Source organism: Canis lupus, chromosome 20 (assembly GCF_003254725.2).
Source record: "Canis lupus dingo isolate Sandy chromosome 20, ASM325472v2, whole genome shotgun sequence".
In the NCBI taxonomy this organism is placed as follows: domain Eukaryota; kingdom Metazoa; phylum Chordata; class Mammalia; order Carnivora; family Canidae; genus Canis; species Canis lupus.
The window spans coordinates 6224127-6239451 of NC_064262.1; the positions used below are offsets into that span (position 1 = coordinate 6224127).

Below are 15325 nucleotides of genomic sequence, written 5' to 3' on the forward strand. Positions count from 1 at the left end.
CAAGTCCCACATCAGACTCCCTGCGGGGAGCCTGCTTCTCCTTCTGCCTGTGTCTCTGCCTCTCTCTCTGTGTTTCTCATGAATAGATCAATAAAATCTTAAAAAACAAAACAAAACCCATACCTCTTGGTATTGGTGTCACGAAGATGAATATATTCTCAGTTGAAAATAACTTGGGTCACTCAAATAATCAAACAATAGCTGCGTGGTTTATATTAATAATGAACAATCTCAGACCTTGGTTACCCAGGCTGGGCATTTAGCTATAGCCTGTCTGCCTTTACTGTAACAGAAGAAGGTGGTTGAAATGATTTCTAAGGTTTTTTCTAGTTCTATGAGTCTGATGATCATTTTCTTTTCTTTTCTTTTTTAAAGATTTTATTTATCAATTCACAAGAGACACACACAGAGAGAGGCAGAGACACAGGCAGAGGGAGAAGCAGGCTCCACGTAGTGGGACCGACGTGGGACTCAATCCAGGGACTCCAGGATGACGCCCTAAGCTGAAGGCAGCACTAAACCACTGAGCCACCTGGGCTGCCCTGATGATCATTTTCATATTAATACTTAACACACATTTTTCTATATTTCACCACACTGTAATTTATTTAAATGCATGCTGTGAAACACTTTTCTGAAGTAATTATACCTGCCATGATACCCACAGGTCTTCCCGTTACTCTTGGCTTTCTCTGGAACTATAGGCATCAATAGGGGATTAGTTAAATAAAGCATGCATGGTACAGGGGTGCCTGTCTGGCTCAGTCAAAAGCACATATAAGGGACGCAGTGGTTGAGTGTTTGCCTTTGGCTCAGGGCGTGATCCCAGGGTCCTGGGATTAAGTCCCACATCAGGCTCCCCATGGGGAATCTGCTTCTCCCTCTGCCTATGTCTCTGCCTCTTTCTGTGTCTCTCTCATGAATAAATAAATAAAATCTTAAAAAGAAACGTATACAACTCTTGATTTCAGGGTTGTGAGTTTGAGCCCCATGTTGAGTGTCGTGATTACTTAAAAAAAAAAAAAAAGTGTGGTGCAACCAAACTGTGGATTCCTAGGCAATCATCTGAAAGGATGAGCTGGACCTATAGTCCTAATATTGTAGAAAAATTTCCAAGATGAGAGAAATAAACACATTTCAAACCAGTAAATGGTGATTTCAGTTTACTGATACCACGACACTGGGATTTGAAAAATTATGTGGAAATATTCATTTACCTTACCATTAGTTTTCTCAGGGAACAGGATTTGGTGAGTGGGAAAATTTTATGGAGGAACTGGGGACATGACTTTTTTTTCTGACCTTTTTTGCAGTTTCTGAAAATTATTTTAAAATTGAGCATGTAGTGAAAAGTCCAGTTTGATGAATTTCCACAAACTGAATACTCTAATACACTCAACCCCTTGATAATAAATCAGAGCAGCCCCAGACCACAGAAACTGCCTCCTGCGCTCTCCCTCCCACCCTCACCTAGAGCAACCACTATCCTTATTTCTAACTGTGTTGTTAATTTTTTATGAGCAACATTACTTCTGCAATATGAAACATCAAAAGAAAATAGCCTCCAAGGATTTCATGTATTTATCCAACAACAAAACAACATTACCTATTCTAGAAACACAGAAATAAATGTGGGTCCTAACTTCAAGAAGTTCACAGACTAATGACTAATCAAATATCAGAACCCTAGTAAAAGCAGGAATCCACTCCTGCCAGTACAAGGCAACACTCAAGGAAGCGAAGGAAGGTTTCATAGAAAAGTAGTGCTTAAAGGATGAGTAGGAGCTGTGTGTTGGTGGTTGCAAAGTGTGGAAGGCTGGGAAGAAACTTTGTAAGGGAGCACAGATGAAAACTAGCTCTTTAAAACACCAGTTTATGGGGCGGTCTGGTTACTGGTTAATCCTCTTGGGTTTGGCTTCTGAAGCCGTCAATCAGAATGACATCATTGTTGATCAGGTTACTCGGGAGGTGTACATTTGCTAGCCAGGGAAAGAGGAAAAGGAAGTCTTGGGAAACGGCTCCTGGTTGCCCAGGATAGGAAAACCATGCAGCGTATAGAGGCTGGAAAGCCATTAATTAAATTCAACCACTGTAAGAAATACATCTACAGCTTCAGTGTGCCCCAGTGCTGCCCCCTTTGCCAGCAGGTCATGGGCTCGAGGAAGCTGGAGGAAGCACCTGTCAGCATCTGCAATCCGTTTACCAACGGGCATCAAGAAAAATGTTCATTCCTCCTTAGACCAACTCAAGGGACGTTTCTTAGGTACAGTGTTTTTCTGAGTGTTATATTAAGTGATTCTGTAAACTTTTCCTTCTGTGTTGTAGCCACTAAAACTTTTTCTTTAAAGATTTATTTATTTTAGAGAGAGAGAGAGAGAGAGTGCGCGAGCGCAGGTTGGGGGGTGGACGGCTGCGGGGAGGGACAGAGGGAGAAGGAAAGAGAGAATTTCCAGCAGACTCCCTGCCGAGCCGCAGAGCCCATTGCGGGGCAGACCGGCAGACACAGCCCCATGAGATCCCATGACTCTGAGTGGAAACCAAGAATTGGACGCTTAGCCCATCAAGCTACCCAGACACCCCGAAAACTTTTTCTAATGTGTGCTACACAGTGTGAGGTTTGGTGGATAATCTTGCCAGTGTTTGGGCATTAAATCCTAAAATGTAGGTCTCTTTATTTCATAAAGATAGATGGTGTACGTACTTTCCTAGAGTGAGAAGTGCAAGACTATATGAATAAGGGAAGGTCAAACCTGCTTATACAATCTTAAGAGAGGAAAACTGATAGCTTGGAGATTTTTTTTACCTATAAATTTTGTGCTAAGAGGCTAACTGGGAAAATGACCCAGTAGTTACTCTAATCAAAATAATTTCTTTACTGCGAGTTAGTCTGTAACTTCTGTGACAAAGAGGTACAATGTACAAAGCCTGAAGAAAGACTATGTATAGACTATTCTGCATGGGGATGAATTAAATTGCAGACCAGAGGGGGTCTACCTCAGTTGTGGATACCACCTGACTTTAAGAAAGATTTCAGTAATCAAAAGAAAGGACTGTGCCTCCTGTGGAGTTTACAAATGGAATTAGAAGTGGCCCAGTGTGAGCCAGGTGTGAGAGCATGGGACACTACGGAATGATGGCATGTGCTTTAGGAAGTATGGTCATAAGCATCATTGTGACCTAGTGCTGAGACCTCCTGGCCTCTTTGAAATCTACCCTCTCAATTCCCATGTACCCTCAAGAGCACTGGTTTGGAATAAGACAATTGGAGTTGTCTATTCACTTCTCTGCTTACTAACTTCCTTAATTGATTTTCTTCCTGTCTTTACATGGGTGAAATGAACCAAAGTGTGCAGGGTACCTCATGCCTGACCCTCCCTGGATGACGCAGGGTGCAGAGAGAACAGTGCCACAAAGCCCCCAATTCCTCTCCCAGTTCAGCTCCAGCCCACCCAGAGTCTCTGTTCCTCATCTGCAAAATGAGGGTACTGCTGACCTTGCAGTGTGGTGAGGTTCAGTGTTAAGGGAGAAAAACCTGGCCCAGGCACCAGTCATGATGTTGAGCCAACATTGTCCTTTCCATCCTATTCTTATACTCAGTTCAGAACGCAACTGGCAGAAACTTTATTTCTCTCATATGAATGATGAAGCCCAAAATGTTTGGTAAGAGCCCTTCATTCATACTGACTTGGAGTATTACCTGCTGGATCCCAAAAGCTTTTGAATGAAGTGATTAAAATTCAGAATTTATTCCCCATAACTTTGGTTCATTCAACAATCCTTACTTAGCAGCTCTGTGTGAGAAATGCTAGGGATGGCACTGTGATGGAGCCACAGCCCTGCTCTCTAGAACATGATAGGCTTTCAGGTTGTCCCCTAATAAGCATTTATTTATTCTATGATGTGGTAGCAATACTGATGGGCCTGGCCTTGTGTGGTGATGTTGAAACAGGTTGTATGCCCTGGCATCCTCCCATCCCCTTAGGCCGGGATCTGCAGAACCCTAAGTAGTCCCCTGCCCACCAGACCTTCTGAGGCCAAATTCCAAACTGTTCCTTTCCCTTTCATCCAAATTCCAAAACCTCAGGACGGACTCCCACAACTCACCTTGAGACAGTTTCACCTACTTTGTAAGAGAGAACCTGCAATAACCCAAAGGAATCACTGAGGTTCTCATCAAACTGGGTTAAGATCTCTTAGGGCTGCCACATAGGGTTGTGTAGGTTGTGGACTGCATAAAGCTGCCTGGCCAAGGTGGTTTTGGGTCTTGAAACTCAGTCTGCACTACACTTGCCAAGCCAAACACTCTGGGCAGAACTGCATCTGCAGGAAGAAGGGGCACTTTTTCTTAACTTATACAAAGGTGTTGTATGGGACAGGAATGGCCCTGATGCTAGGACATGTTTCTGTGACATTCTATATTTTGCTCCCTAGGAGCACTTAGCTATTAAAAACTTGTTAAACTAAGTCTTCTGCGGAAATGAGCAAACTCCAAGAGGGTACAGACTCGTCAGTCTTATTTCCTGTTGTGCCACTAGCCCTTCACTTCAAAGGCCCACAGTTTATACCCCAGTAAACATCTGTGCAGGACTGGGAAACCAATGAAGGACAGGGGGAGGGAAGGAACACCTGGGATTCAGGCAGGAGACAAAGTGCAGTGTTGTGCTCAGCAGTGATCTTTGGGTAGATCACACAGTAAGTGCAGTGTTGCACAGTCAGACCTGTAGTTTTGCTCAGTTTCATTCTCAGCCTCTGAACCCATGGGGTCTCAAAACACTCAGAGTGGCTGCAACAAGATGGCCAGGGGGATCACACTGAAGGTGGGACCGCTGTTTGTGTTCTTGGTCATTTTAAAGCTTGGAACTGCTTGCTTTCATGAGGAACCTGCAGTATGATGAAGGAGCTTCATCCTTTAATGATTACCTCTGATTTATTCGACATCTGTATGTGGCAGGCACTCAACAGGCATTTTATTCGTCCAACCAGCTTGCTGGTGGGGGTGGGGGTGGGGGTGGTGTTTATGATGTTCCCATTTTACAGATGAGGAAACTGAGATTAGAGAGAAAAAATGACTCGCTAGGAAGTGATGGCCTGGAATTGTATATGAAGGTTAAATCATATGGAGTCACAGATTTATTTATTTTATTTTTTATTTTTAAAAGATTTTATTTATTTATTCATGAGAGACACAGAAAAAGAGGCAGAGACACAGGCAGAGGGAGAAGCAGGCTCCATGCGGGGAACCCTAGGACGTAGGACTCCATCCCAGGTCTCCAGGATCACGCCCTGGGCTGAAGGTGGCGCTAAACCGCTGAGCCACCCAGGCTGCCCAAGGAGTCACAGATTTAATGAACGGTCTCAGGTAAAGAGTAATTTCAGGAAACAAGGGCTGTCTAGGAAAAGTGGGTGTGGCAGCGGGCTACAAAGACCAAAAGACACAACTTTAGTTTTGATGGTAGAGGTCCACTGAGATGCACTCAGGATCCTTTCCCCAGTCAGCCTGATGAACAGGCTGTAACCTCACCTATAAGAAGGAAAGAATGAGGAGCTCCTTCAACAACTGACCTTCAGGTGTGCCCCTCTGCTGGGGAGCCGAGAGTTAAGCTGACTCTATGCTCCAGCAAGGCTGGCCTCCCAGCACACACGACTTTTTGAAATGGCAGGGGACGGAGAAGGGGGGCAAGAAAATCCAGGTAGGGGATCAGGGGAGTATTTTCTACCTCAAAGGTACTCTTGGCTCAACCAGTTTTTGGTTTGGACTCTTCACGTTTCTTTCAGGGAGTATGATGGAAGGTCTGATCTTCACGTTGGAATAACCAACACAAATGGTGAGTGCACTGTCACTGCCTTTCTCTCTCTCTCTCTTTTTTTTTTTTTTTTTTAAGTGAAAAAGTCCCCACAATACCTAGTTAGGGGAGAGTGGTGTTTCCAGAGAAAAAGTGATGATGACAACATTTATTTAGGGAATTCCTCTTTTCCCTGGGTTCTCCTACCACACTAAATGGTGGGCAATGCTACTCTGCAAAAGAGAAATACTTGACAGCAACTTAGCACTGATAATACTAAGTATTTCAAAGCTCTTTAATGTTTTCTCAGCCAAGAGTATCGCAAGTCTGATTTCTTTTCTTTTTTTTTTTTTTAAGGTTTTATTTATTTATTCATGAGAGATACAGAAAGAGAGGCAGAGACACAGGCAGAGGGAGAAGCAGGCTTCCCTGCAGGGAGCCCGATGAGTGACTCAATCCCAGGACCCCGGGATCATGCCCTGAGTCTAAAGGTAGACTCTCAACTACTGAGCTACCCAGGCGTCCTGTTTTGTTGGGTTTTTAAGAAATGAACAAACAGAAGTCTGGAGAGGTTGTAGTATCCATGATTTCTTGTGTTGGAACCAGAATCTGGACCCAGCCCACTGCCACTGGGGTCTCTAGGGACTGCGCAGGGGTCTCAGGGATATATCAGAGGATAGAGCACCTGAGCATGTGGTGGGGCCCACTGTTGTACACTTTAAAAAAAAGTGTACATTTAAACAAAGCAGTTCCTTTAGCCACAGTTAGCTCTGAGGGTACAGCCTGGAAGCCCCGAAACCAGAACATTTGGTCTGCAGGCAGAGGGCCTGGCACCCCAGTCACAGGGAGGTGTGGGCCTGGGGGTTAGAGCAAGGCTGGGCAGGGGGAGGCTGTGATCACAGGCCTCCCAGGTGAAGTCTGAATTCGGCCTTTCTGTATCCACTCAAGGCAGGAGAAACTGACTAGTGAACAGAAACCCAGGACTAGGTTTTTGGACTCACATTTACCCACATGAGTTGTCAAATTTATGACCCATTATCTCAGTGGAAATTACTGCTGATTTAAGGAAACAAGATAGACCCACTTGTACCCAGAAAACTTTTGGAGAGGATGATCCTTGGCTCAATTATTGTCTCCATTTCCCGGGGGCAACTTCATGGTGCTAAAGAGCAGGGGGAGCAAGAACTGGGCTTCCCTGAAAGAAATGATTTACTGAGGGCAGGGAAGGCAGGGGCTCCAATACCCCTGACCCTTCCAGACTCTAGGCAAGACTCCATCTAAATCTGTCAGGTGAGTGGCTGCCTCCCCTGCTTGATCCTGGAGGGGAGTCCAGGGCCTCTCGTGATCTCTTAATGTTTGACAGTAATCAGAACGTACAATCTGGAGAACTTTATGTAAAGTTACTACAGTGGCTACTCTCATTTTCTGACCTCCTCTTATCACAGAGGTGCATTTTCCATTAAACTTCAGCATGACTCTAGTTTTCGTTGCAGGAATTGTGTATAATTACACCATGTACGGTGTCCAGCGAGATGAAGCAGGATGGGAGCAGAGTGTGAGCATCCCATTACTGCAGCCTGGCATGTTTGGACTGATGGATCAGTGGGACAAGTACCTGGAAGACTTCTCCAGCACCGGGGCCTGGCTGCCCCAGAGGTATGGGGCTGCAGAGACTACCTGTTCCTTGGCCTTCGTTCACCACACGGGTGTGACCCCAGCTCAGAGCACTCTTAAGCCGTGTTTAGTTCATATTGATCCTGTACCAAGATGGTAGTACCTGTAACAAAGTTGAAACAGGGGTTGAATTACTTTGGGTTTTCTGCAGAGGTGAGCCAGAAAATATTTACACAACAGAGTCACAGTATTTTAAGAACTGAACTGAAAGGACAGCTTACTACTCTAGCTATTTGATTAGATATTTTTACATACTTAACATTTAATATGTACAGCAAAGGCCATATTATATTCCCTTAAAATTTTTAAAAGATGTTTAAAATGTAAAAATACCTAACATTTTTTTTTGATTTAGCAATTTTGAAATTTCTCAATTTCTTGCTTCCTCAACACTTTTGATAATATAGTATACTTGTGGACCTAATCATTTTGAGGCTTCCTTACAATAGGTTTAGACACTGGGATACCCTAAAACTTAGAAATGGAATTCCATTTCTAGAATGTCAGTTCCCCCTGTTGGCAGTTTCTGTACAACTTGTCACGGCTCTGAATGTCTAGGCGAGTCCACTCCTATCCTACTTAAGTCGCAGATAGAAATAGCCCAAGCTGCCAAGTATCCCTTAGAACTGCACCCCTGGGAGATCCGTCGTCAAGGGGGCCGGCATAGCCAATGTGCTAAGAGCCCGATTTCAACTCTGCAAGTCCCTTGGCAGCTTGATGGCCTGTGCTCGAGCAGTTTTAAGCATAAGCCTTCCCTTCTCAACATCCTTGTTTTGTAAGGTATCAAGAAGACCATCACAACTGCTACAGTTACACCCTCACATTCATTAACTGCATTCTGACCACAGAAGGCAAGCAGCAACTGGACAAAGGTGAGTTCACGGAGAAGTATGTAGTTCCAAGGACCAGGAAGGCCTCCAAGTACATCACACTCTACCGGGCGATAGAGGAGCGTGGCTTCTACGTGACCGACCACCCTGATGAAGAGACCAACTCTCCTGAGGGGAGTGGTTTGTGTTGAGTGAAGGACAGCATCTTTAGTGGCTACAAGGGATTTCTACGTGTGTTCAGTTAAACACAGTGTTAACAGCTTTCTTTTAAGCATATTTCTATTTACTGCAGCATAAGTATTTATGGAATTAATAAAAATTGCCCTGGGTTTTAAAACTTATATGCATTACAACTAAATTATCCTCATAATGGTTTAGTTTTTAAAAACTGAGGTTCCTTGTTACAGCATAAAGTGGCAGCATCAAAAAAAAAAAAAGTGGCAGCATCTTTTATTCACAGAACAATGAAAATTATTCCTATAATTAAAGTCGAACAAATTCACCTTTCCATGTGAACCCAGAAAGTGGGGATTTGTAGAAAGGTGAGAGAAACACTATTTATTTAGATTTTATTTATTTATTTGAGAGAGAAAGGAGAGAGACAGGGAGGGAGAGGGAGAAGCTGACTCCCTGCTGAGCACAGAGCCAGATGTGGGGCTGGAGCCCAGGACCCTGAGATCAGGACCTGAGCCCAAGGCAGACATTCAACCTACTGAGCCACCTAGGCGCCCCACCATGTGCTTTTTAAATAAAAACAATCAGGGGAATTCATAAATTGTGTCTCAAGGGTGCCTGAGTGGCTCATTCGGTTAAGTGTCTGCCTTGGGCTCGGGTCATGCTCTCAGGGTCCTGGGCTCTAGCCCTACATCAGGCTCCCTGGTCAGTGAGGAGCTGGCTTCTCCCACTGCCTCTGCCCCTGCCCCCATCTTGTATGCTCTCTCTCAAATAAATATCTAAAAAAATCTAAAAAATAAAAGGCACATTGTAACCTTTTGACAGTAATAGTGAAAGAAGGAAAAAAGAAAAGATGTGAGGGAGGGAGGAAGGGAAAGAAAAAGAAAAAGAAAGAAAGAAAGTCAGTAAGTTTCAGAATCTAAGTTAGGAAATGGGCTCCACTTCCTTTCTGAGACTATATGCAAAGTGGATGGCAATTCCTTAAGTTAATCTGCTTCCATCTCATTTTACCTGACCTGACTTGAGGAGCCTGGGGTGTTGAGTTGACCAAGGCTAAGTACATCCCCTGCCTACTGTATTTGTTTATTTTTTAAACTATTTATTTAATTTCTACAGCCAGCACGGGGCTCAAACTCATAACTCTGAGATCAAGAGCTGCATGCTCTTCTGACTGAGCCAGCCTGCGCCCCTGCCCTGGCTACTTTATTTATTTTTTTATTTTTTTATGAAACAAAGTATTCTTATTGGTGTTCAATTTATCAACATACAGAATAACACCCAGTGCTCATCCCGTCAAGTGCCCCCCTCAGTGCCCATCACCCATTCACCGCCACCCCCCTCCCTCCTCCCCTTCCACCACCCCTAGTTCGTTTCCCAGTTAGGAGTCTTTATGTTCTGTCTCCCTTTCTGATATTTCCCACACATTTCTTCTCCCTTCCCTTATATTCCCTTTCACTATTATTTATATTCCCCAAATGAATAAGAACATATGTTTGTCCTCCGATTGACTTCACTCAGCATAATACCTTCCAGTTCCATCTATGTTGAAGCAAATGGTGGGTATTTGTCATTTCTAATGGCTGAGTAATATTCCATTGTATACATAAACCACATCTTCTTTATCCATTCATCTTTCGATGGACACCGAGGCTCCTTCCACAATTTGGCTATTGTGGACATTGCTGCTAGAAACATCGGGGTGCAGGTGTCCCGGCGTTTCATTGCATCTGTATCTTTGGGGTAAATCCCCAACAGTGCAACTGCTGGGTCGTAGGGCAGGTCTATTTTTAACTCTTTGAGGAACCTCCACAGTTTTCCAGAGTGGCTGCACCAGTTCACATTCCCACCAACAGTGTAAGAGGGTTCCCTTTTCTCCGCATCATTTTCCCCATTCTCACTGGTGTGAGGTGGTATCTCATTGTGGTTTTGATTTGTATTTCCCTGATGGCAAGTGATGCAGAGCATTTTCTTATGTGCATGTTGGCCATGTCTATGTCTTCCTCTGTGAGATTTCTCTTCATGTCTTTTGCCCATTTCATGATTGGATTGTTTGTTTCTTTGCTGTTGAGTTTAATAAGTTCTTTATAGATCTTGGAAACTAGCCCTTTATCTGATACGTCATTTGCAAATATCTTCTCCCATTCTGTAGGTTGTCTTTTAGTTTTGTTGACTGTATCCTTTGCTGTGCAAAAGCTTCTTATCCTGATGAAGTCCCAATAGTTCATTTTTGCTTTTGTTTCTTTTGCCTTCGTGGATGTATCTTGCAAGAAGTTACTGTGGCTGAGTTCACAAAGGGTGTTGCCTGTGTTCTCTTCTAGGATTTTGATGGACTCTTGTCTCACATTTAGATCTTTCATCCATTTTGAGTTTATCTTTGTGTATGGTGAAAGAGAGTGGTCTAGTTTCATTCTTCTGCATGTGGATGTCCAATTTTCCCAGCACCATCTATTGAAGAGACTGTCTTTCTTCCAGTGGATAGTCTTTCCTCCTTTATCGAATATTAGTTGGCCATAAAGTTCAGGGTCCACTTCTGAGCACAGAGTGCTCTGGGCTCTCTATTCTGTTCCATTGATCTATGTGTCTGTTTTTGTGCCAGTACCACACTGTCTTGATGACCACAGCTTTGTAGTACAACCTGAAATCTGGCATTGTGATGCCCCCAGATATGGTTTTCTTTTTTAAAATTCCCCTGGCTATTTGGGGTCTTTTCTGATTCCACAGAAATCTTAAAATAATTTGTTCTAACTCTCTGAAGAAAGTCCATGGTATTTTGATAGGGATTGCATTAAACGTGTAAATTGCCCTGGGTAACATTGACATTTTCACAATATTAATTCTGCCAATCCATGAGCATGGAATATTTTTCCATCTCTTTGTGTCATCCTCAGTTTCTTTTAGAAGTGTTCTATAGTTTTTAGGGTATAGATCCTTTACCTCTTTGGTTAGGTTTATTCCTAGGTATCTTATGCTTTTGGGTGCGATTGTAAATGGGATTGACTCCTTAATTTCTCTTTCTTCAGTCTCATTGTTAGTGTATAGAAATGCCACTGATTTCTGGGCATTGATTTTGTATCCTGCCACGCTACCAAATTGCTGTATGAGTTCTAGCAATCTTGGGGTGGAGGCTTTTGGGTTTTCTATGTAGAGTATCATGTCATCGGCAAAGAGGGAGAGTTTGACTTCTCCTTTGCCAATTTGAATAACTTTAATGTCTTTTTGTTGTCTGATTGCTGAGGCTAGGACTTCCAGTACTATGTTGAATAGCAGTGGTGAGAGTGGACATCCCTGTCTTGTTCCTGATCTTAGGGGAAAGGCTCCCAGTGCTTCCCCATTGAGAATGATATTTGCTGTGGGCTTTTCGTAGATGGCTTTTAAGATGTCGAGGAATGTTCCCTCTATCCCTACACTCTGAAGAGTTTTGATCAGGAATGGATGCTGTATTTTGTCAAATGCTTTCTCTGCATCTAATGAGAGGATCATATGGTTCTTGGTTTTTCTCTTTCTGATATGATGAATCACACTGATTGTTTTACGAGTGTTGAACCAGCCTTGTGTCCCGGGGATAAATCCTACTTGGTTATGGTGAATAATTTTCTTAAAGTGCTGTTGGATCCTATTGGCTAGTATCTTGTTGAGAATTTTTGCATCCATGTTCATCAGGGATATTGGTCTGTAATTCTCCTTTTTGGTGGGGTCTTTGTCTGGTTTTGGAATTAAGGTGATGCTGGCCTCATAGAACGAATTTGAAAGTACTCCATCTCTTTCTATCTTTCCAAACAGCTTTAGTAGAATAGGTATGGTTTCTTCTTTAAATGTTTGATAGAATTCCCCTGGGAAGCCATCTGGCCCTGGACTCTTGTGTCTTGGGAGGTTTTTGATGACTGCTTCAATTTCCTCCCTGGTTATTGGCCTGTTCAGGTTTTCTGTTTCTTCCTGTTCCAGTTTTGGTAGTTTGTGGCTTTCCAGGAATGCATCCATTTCTTCTAGATTGCCTAATTTATTGGCGTATAGCTGTTCATAATATGTTTTTAAAATCGTTTGTATTTCCTTGGTGTTGGTAGTGATCTCTCCTTTCTCATTCATGATTTTATTAATGTGAGTCTTCTCTCTCTTCTTTTTAATAAGGCTGGCTAATGGCTGACTTATTAATTCTTTCAAAGAACCAACTCCTGGTTCTGTTGATCTGTTCCACAGTTCTTCTGGTCTCGATTTCGTTGAGTTCTGCTCGAATCTTTATTAACTCTCTTCTTCTGCTGGGTATAGGATCTATTTGCTGTTTTTTCTCTAGCTCCTTTATGTGTAAGGTTAGCTTTTGTATTTGAGTTCTTTCCAGTTTTTGAATGGATGCTTGTATTGTATTTCCCCCTCAGGACTGCTTTTGCTGCATCCCAAAGATTTTGAATGGTTGTATCTTCATTCTCATTAGTTTCCATGAATCTTTTTAATTCTTCCTTAATTTCCTGGTTGACCCTTTCATCTTTTAGCAGGATGGTCCTTAACCTCCACATGTTTGAGGTCCTTCCAAACTTCTTGTTGTGATTTAGTTCTAATTTCAAGGCATTATGGTCTGAGAATATGCAGGGGACGATCCCAATCTTTTGGTATCGGTTCAGACCCGATTTGTGACCCAGTATGTGGTCTATTCTGGAGAAAGTTCCATGTGCACTTGAGAAGAATGTGTATTCAGTTGAGTTTGGATGTAAAGTTCTGTAGATATCTGTGAAATCCATCTGGTCCAGTGTATCATTTAAAGCTCTCGTTTCTTTGGAGATGTTGTGCTTAGAAGACCTACCGACTATAGAAAGAGCTAGATTGAAGTCACCAAGTATAAGTGTATTAATATCTAAGTATTTCTTCACTTTGGTTATTAATTGATATATTTGGCAGCTCCCACATTCGGGGCATATATATTGAGGATTGTTAAGTCCTCTTGTTGGATAGATCCTTTAAGTATGATATAGTGTCCCTCTTCATCTCTCACTACAGTCTTCGGGGTAAATTTTAGTTTATCTGATATAAGGATGGCTACCCCTGCTTTCTTTTGAGGACCATTAGAATGATAAATGGTTCTCCAACCTTTTATTTTCAGGCTGTAGGTGTCCTTCTGTCTAAAATGAGTCTCTTGTAGACAGCAAATAGATGGGTCCTGCTTTTTTATCCAGTCTGAAACCCTGCGCCTTTTGATGGGGTCACTAAGCCCGTTCACGTTCAGAGTTACTATTGAAAGATCTGAGTTTAGTGTCATCATATCTATTCAGTACTTGTTTTTGTGGATTGTTCCACTGAACTTCTTCTTAAAGGGGAATTTTAAGAGTCCCCCTTAAAATTTCTTGCAGAGCTGGTTTGGAGGTCACCTATTCTTTTAGTTGCTGCCTGTCTTGGAAGCTCTTTATCTCTCCTTCCATTTTGAATGAGAGCCTTGCTGGATAAAGTATTCTTGGTTGCATGTTCTTCTCATTTAGGACCCTGAATATATCCTGCCAGCCCTTTCTGGCCTGCCAGGTCTCTGTGGAGAGGTCTGCTGTTACCCTAATATTCCTCCCCATAAAAGTCAGGGATTTCTTGTCTCTTGCTGCTTTAAGGATCTTCTCTTTATCTTTGGAATTTGCAAGCTTAACTATTAAATGTCGAGGTGTTGAACGGTTTTTATTGATTTTAGGGGGGATCTCTCTATTTCCTGGATCTGAATGCCTGTTTCCCTTCCCAGGTTAGGAAAGTTTTCAGCTATGATTTGTTCAAATACATATTCTGGCCCTCTGTCCCTTTCAGTGCCCTCAGGAACCCCAATTAAATGTAGGTTTTTCTTCCTCAGGCTGTCGTTTATTTCCCTTAATCTATCTTCATGGTCTTTTGTCTCTTTTTTCCTCAGTTTCCCTCTTTGCCATCAACTTGTCTTCTATGTCACTCACTCGTTCTTCCACCTCGTTAACCCTCGTCGTTAGGACTTCTAGTTTGGATTGCATCTCATTCAATTGATTTTTATTTCTGCCTGATTGGATCTAAATTCTGCAGTCATGAAGTCTCTTGAGTCCTTTATGCTTTTTTCTAGAGCCACCAGTAGCTGTATAATAGTGCTTCTGAATTGGCTTTCTGACATTGAATTGTAATCCAGATTTTGTAACTGTGTGGGAGAGAGGACTGTTTCTGATTCTTTCTTTTGAGGTGAGGTTTTCCTTCTAGTCATTTTGCTCAGTGCAGAGTGGCCAAAAACAAGTTGTATTGGGAAAAGGAGAAAAAGAGAGAGAGAAAAAAGGAAAGAAAAGAGAAAAAAAGAAAAAAGGAAGAAAAAAGGAAAAAAGAGAAGAAAAAAAGAAAAAGAAAGAAAGGAAAAAAAGGGGTGGGGGAAGCAAACAAATCAAAAAGCAAAAACAAATAAACACAAACAAACAAACAAACAAAAAACCACGGGGGGGTATCTTCTGATTCTGTGTACTTTAAGTCCCTTGGCTTCCCCTGGAAGTTGTCAGTCAGTCTAGCTGGTCTTCTGGGGGAGGGGCCGGTTGTGCTGATTTTCAGGTGTTAGCACTTGGGGGAGCTGCTGTGCCCCTGCCTGGTGCAGGGCTCAGTGGGGGTTGTTTACCCCGTGAGGCCGCAGGAGGAACAACCGCAGTGGCGGGGCCAGCTCTGGAGCCCTGGAGTCAGCCCCCGCAGTAGCTCCGGAGCTCTCCGTCTGCAGGGCCTGGAGGCTCCGGGGCGGGGCCGCTGATCTGCCTCAGCTCGGGGCAGGAGCGTCCTCGCTGTCCTGGGCCCTCCCGGCCTCTGCCTGTCCCGGGGGAGGCCGGATCCTGGGCTGTGTCCCGGCGCCCTGTGCTCCGGGGCCTGCGCTGTTGGATTCGCGCTCCCGGCCCCCTCCGCGGAGCCGCC

General features: G+C 43.3%; 2 protein-coding genes across 2 annotated transcripts in view; one reads left to right on the forward strand and one right to left on the reverse strand.

Annotated features, from left to right (window-relative positions):
* Nucleotides 1-1965: 1965 nt before the first annotated feature.
* On the forward strand, nt 1966-8628 carry MKRN2OS (MKRN2 opposite strand). Its single transcript, XM_025449510.3, has 4 exons — nt 1966-2263; nt 5776-5825; nt 7277-7439; nt 8238-8628. Exons 1-4 carry the CDS (start codon nt 2046-2048, stop codon nt 8476-8478), a joined length of 672 nt encoding a protein of 223 aa, XP_025305295.1. The 5' UTR covers nt 1966-2045; the 3' UTR covers nt 8479-8628.
* The window catches only part of TSEN2 (tRNA splicing endonuclease subunit 2), a 58679-nt gene continuing 50775 nt past the window's right edge, over nt 7422-15325 (reverse strand). The window contains exon 13 of the transcript XR_007404062.1: nt 7422-7560. The gene's annotated coding sequence lies outside the window, so the exon portion shown is untranslated. The remainder of the gene's footprint in view (nt 7561-15325) is intronic.

Coding starts and splice junctions, on each gene's coding strand:
- MKRN2OS (XM_025449510.3), top strand. CDS start 2,046: ATGCAGCGTATAGAGGCTGGAAAGCCATTAATTAAATTCAACCACTGT. Junction 2,264..5,775: donor ACTCAAGGGACGTTTCTTAG/GTACAGTGTTTT, acceptor CGTTTCTTTCAG/GGAGTATGATGGAAGGTCTG. Junction 5,826..7,276: donor TGGAATAACCAACACAAATG/GTGAGTGCACTG, acceptor TTTTCGTTGCAG/GAATTGTGTATAATTACACC.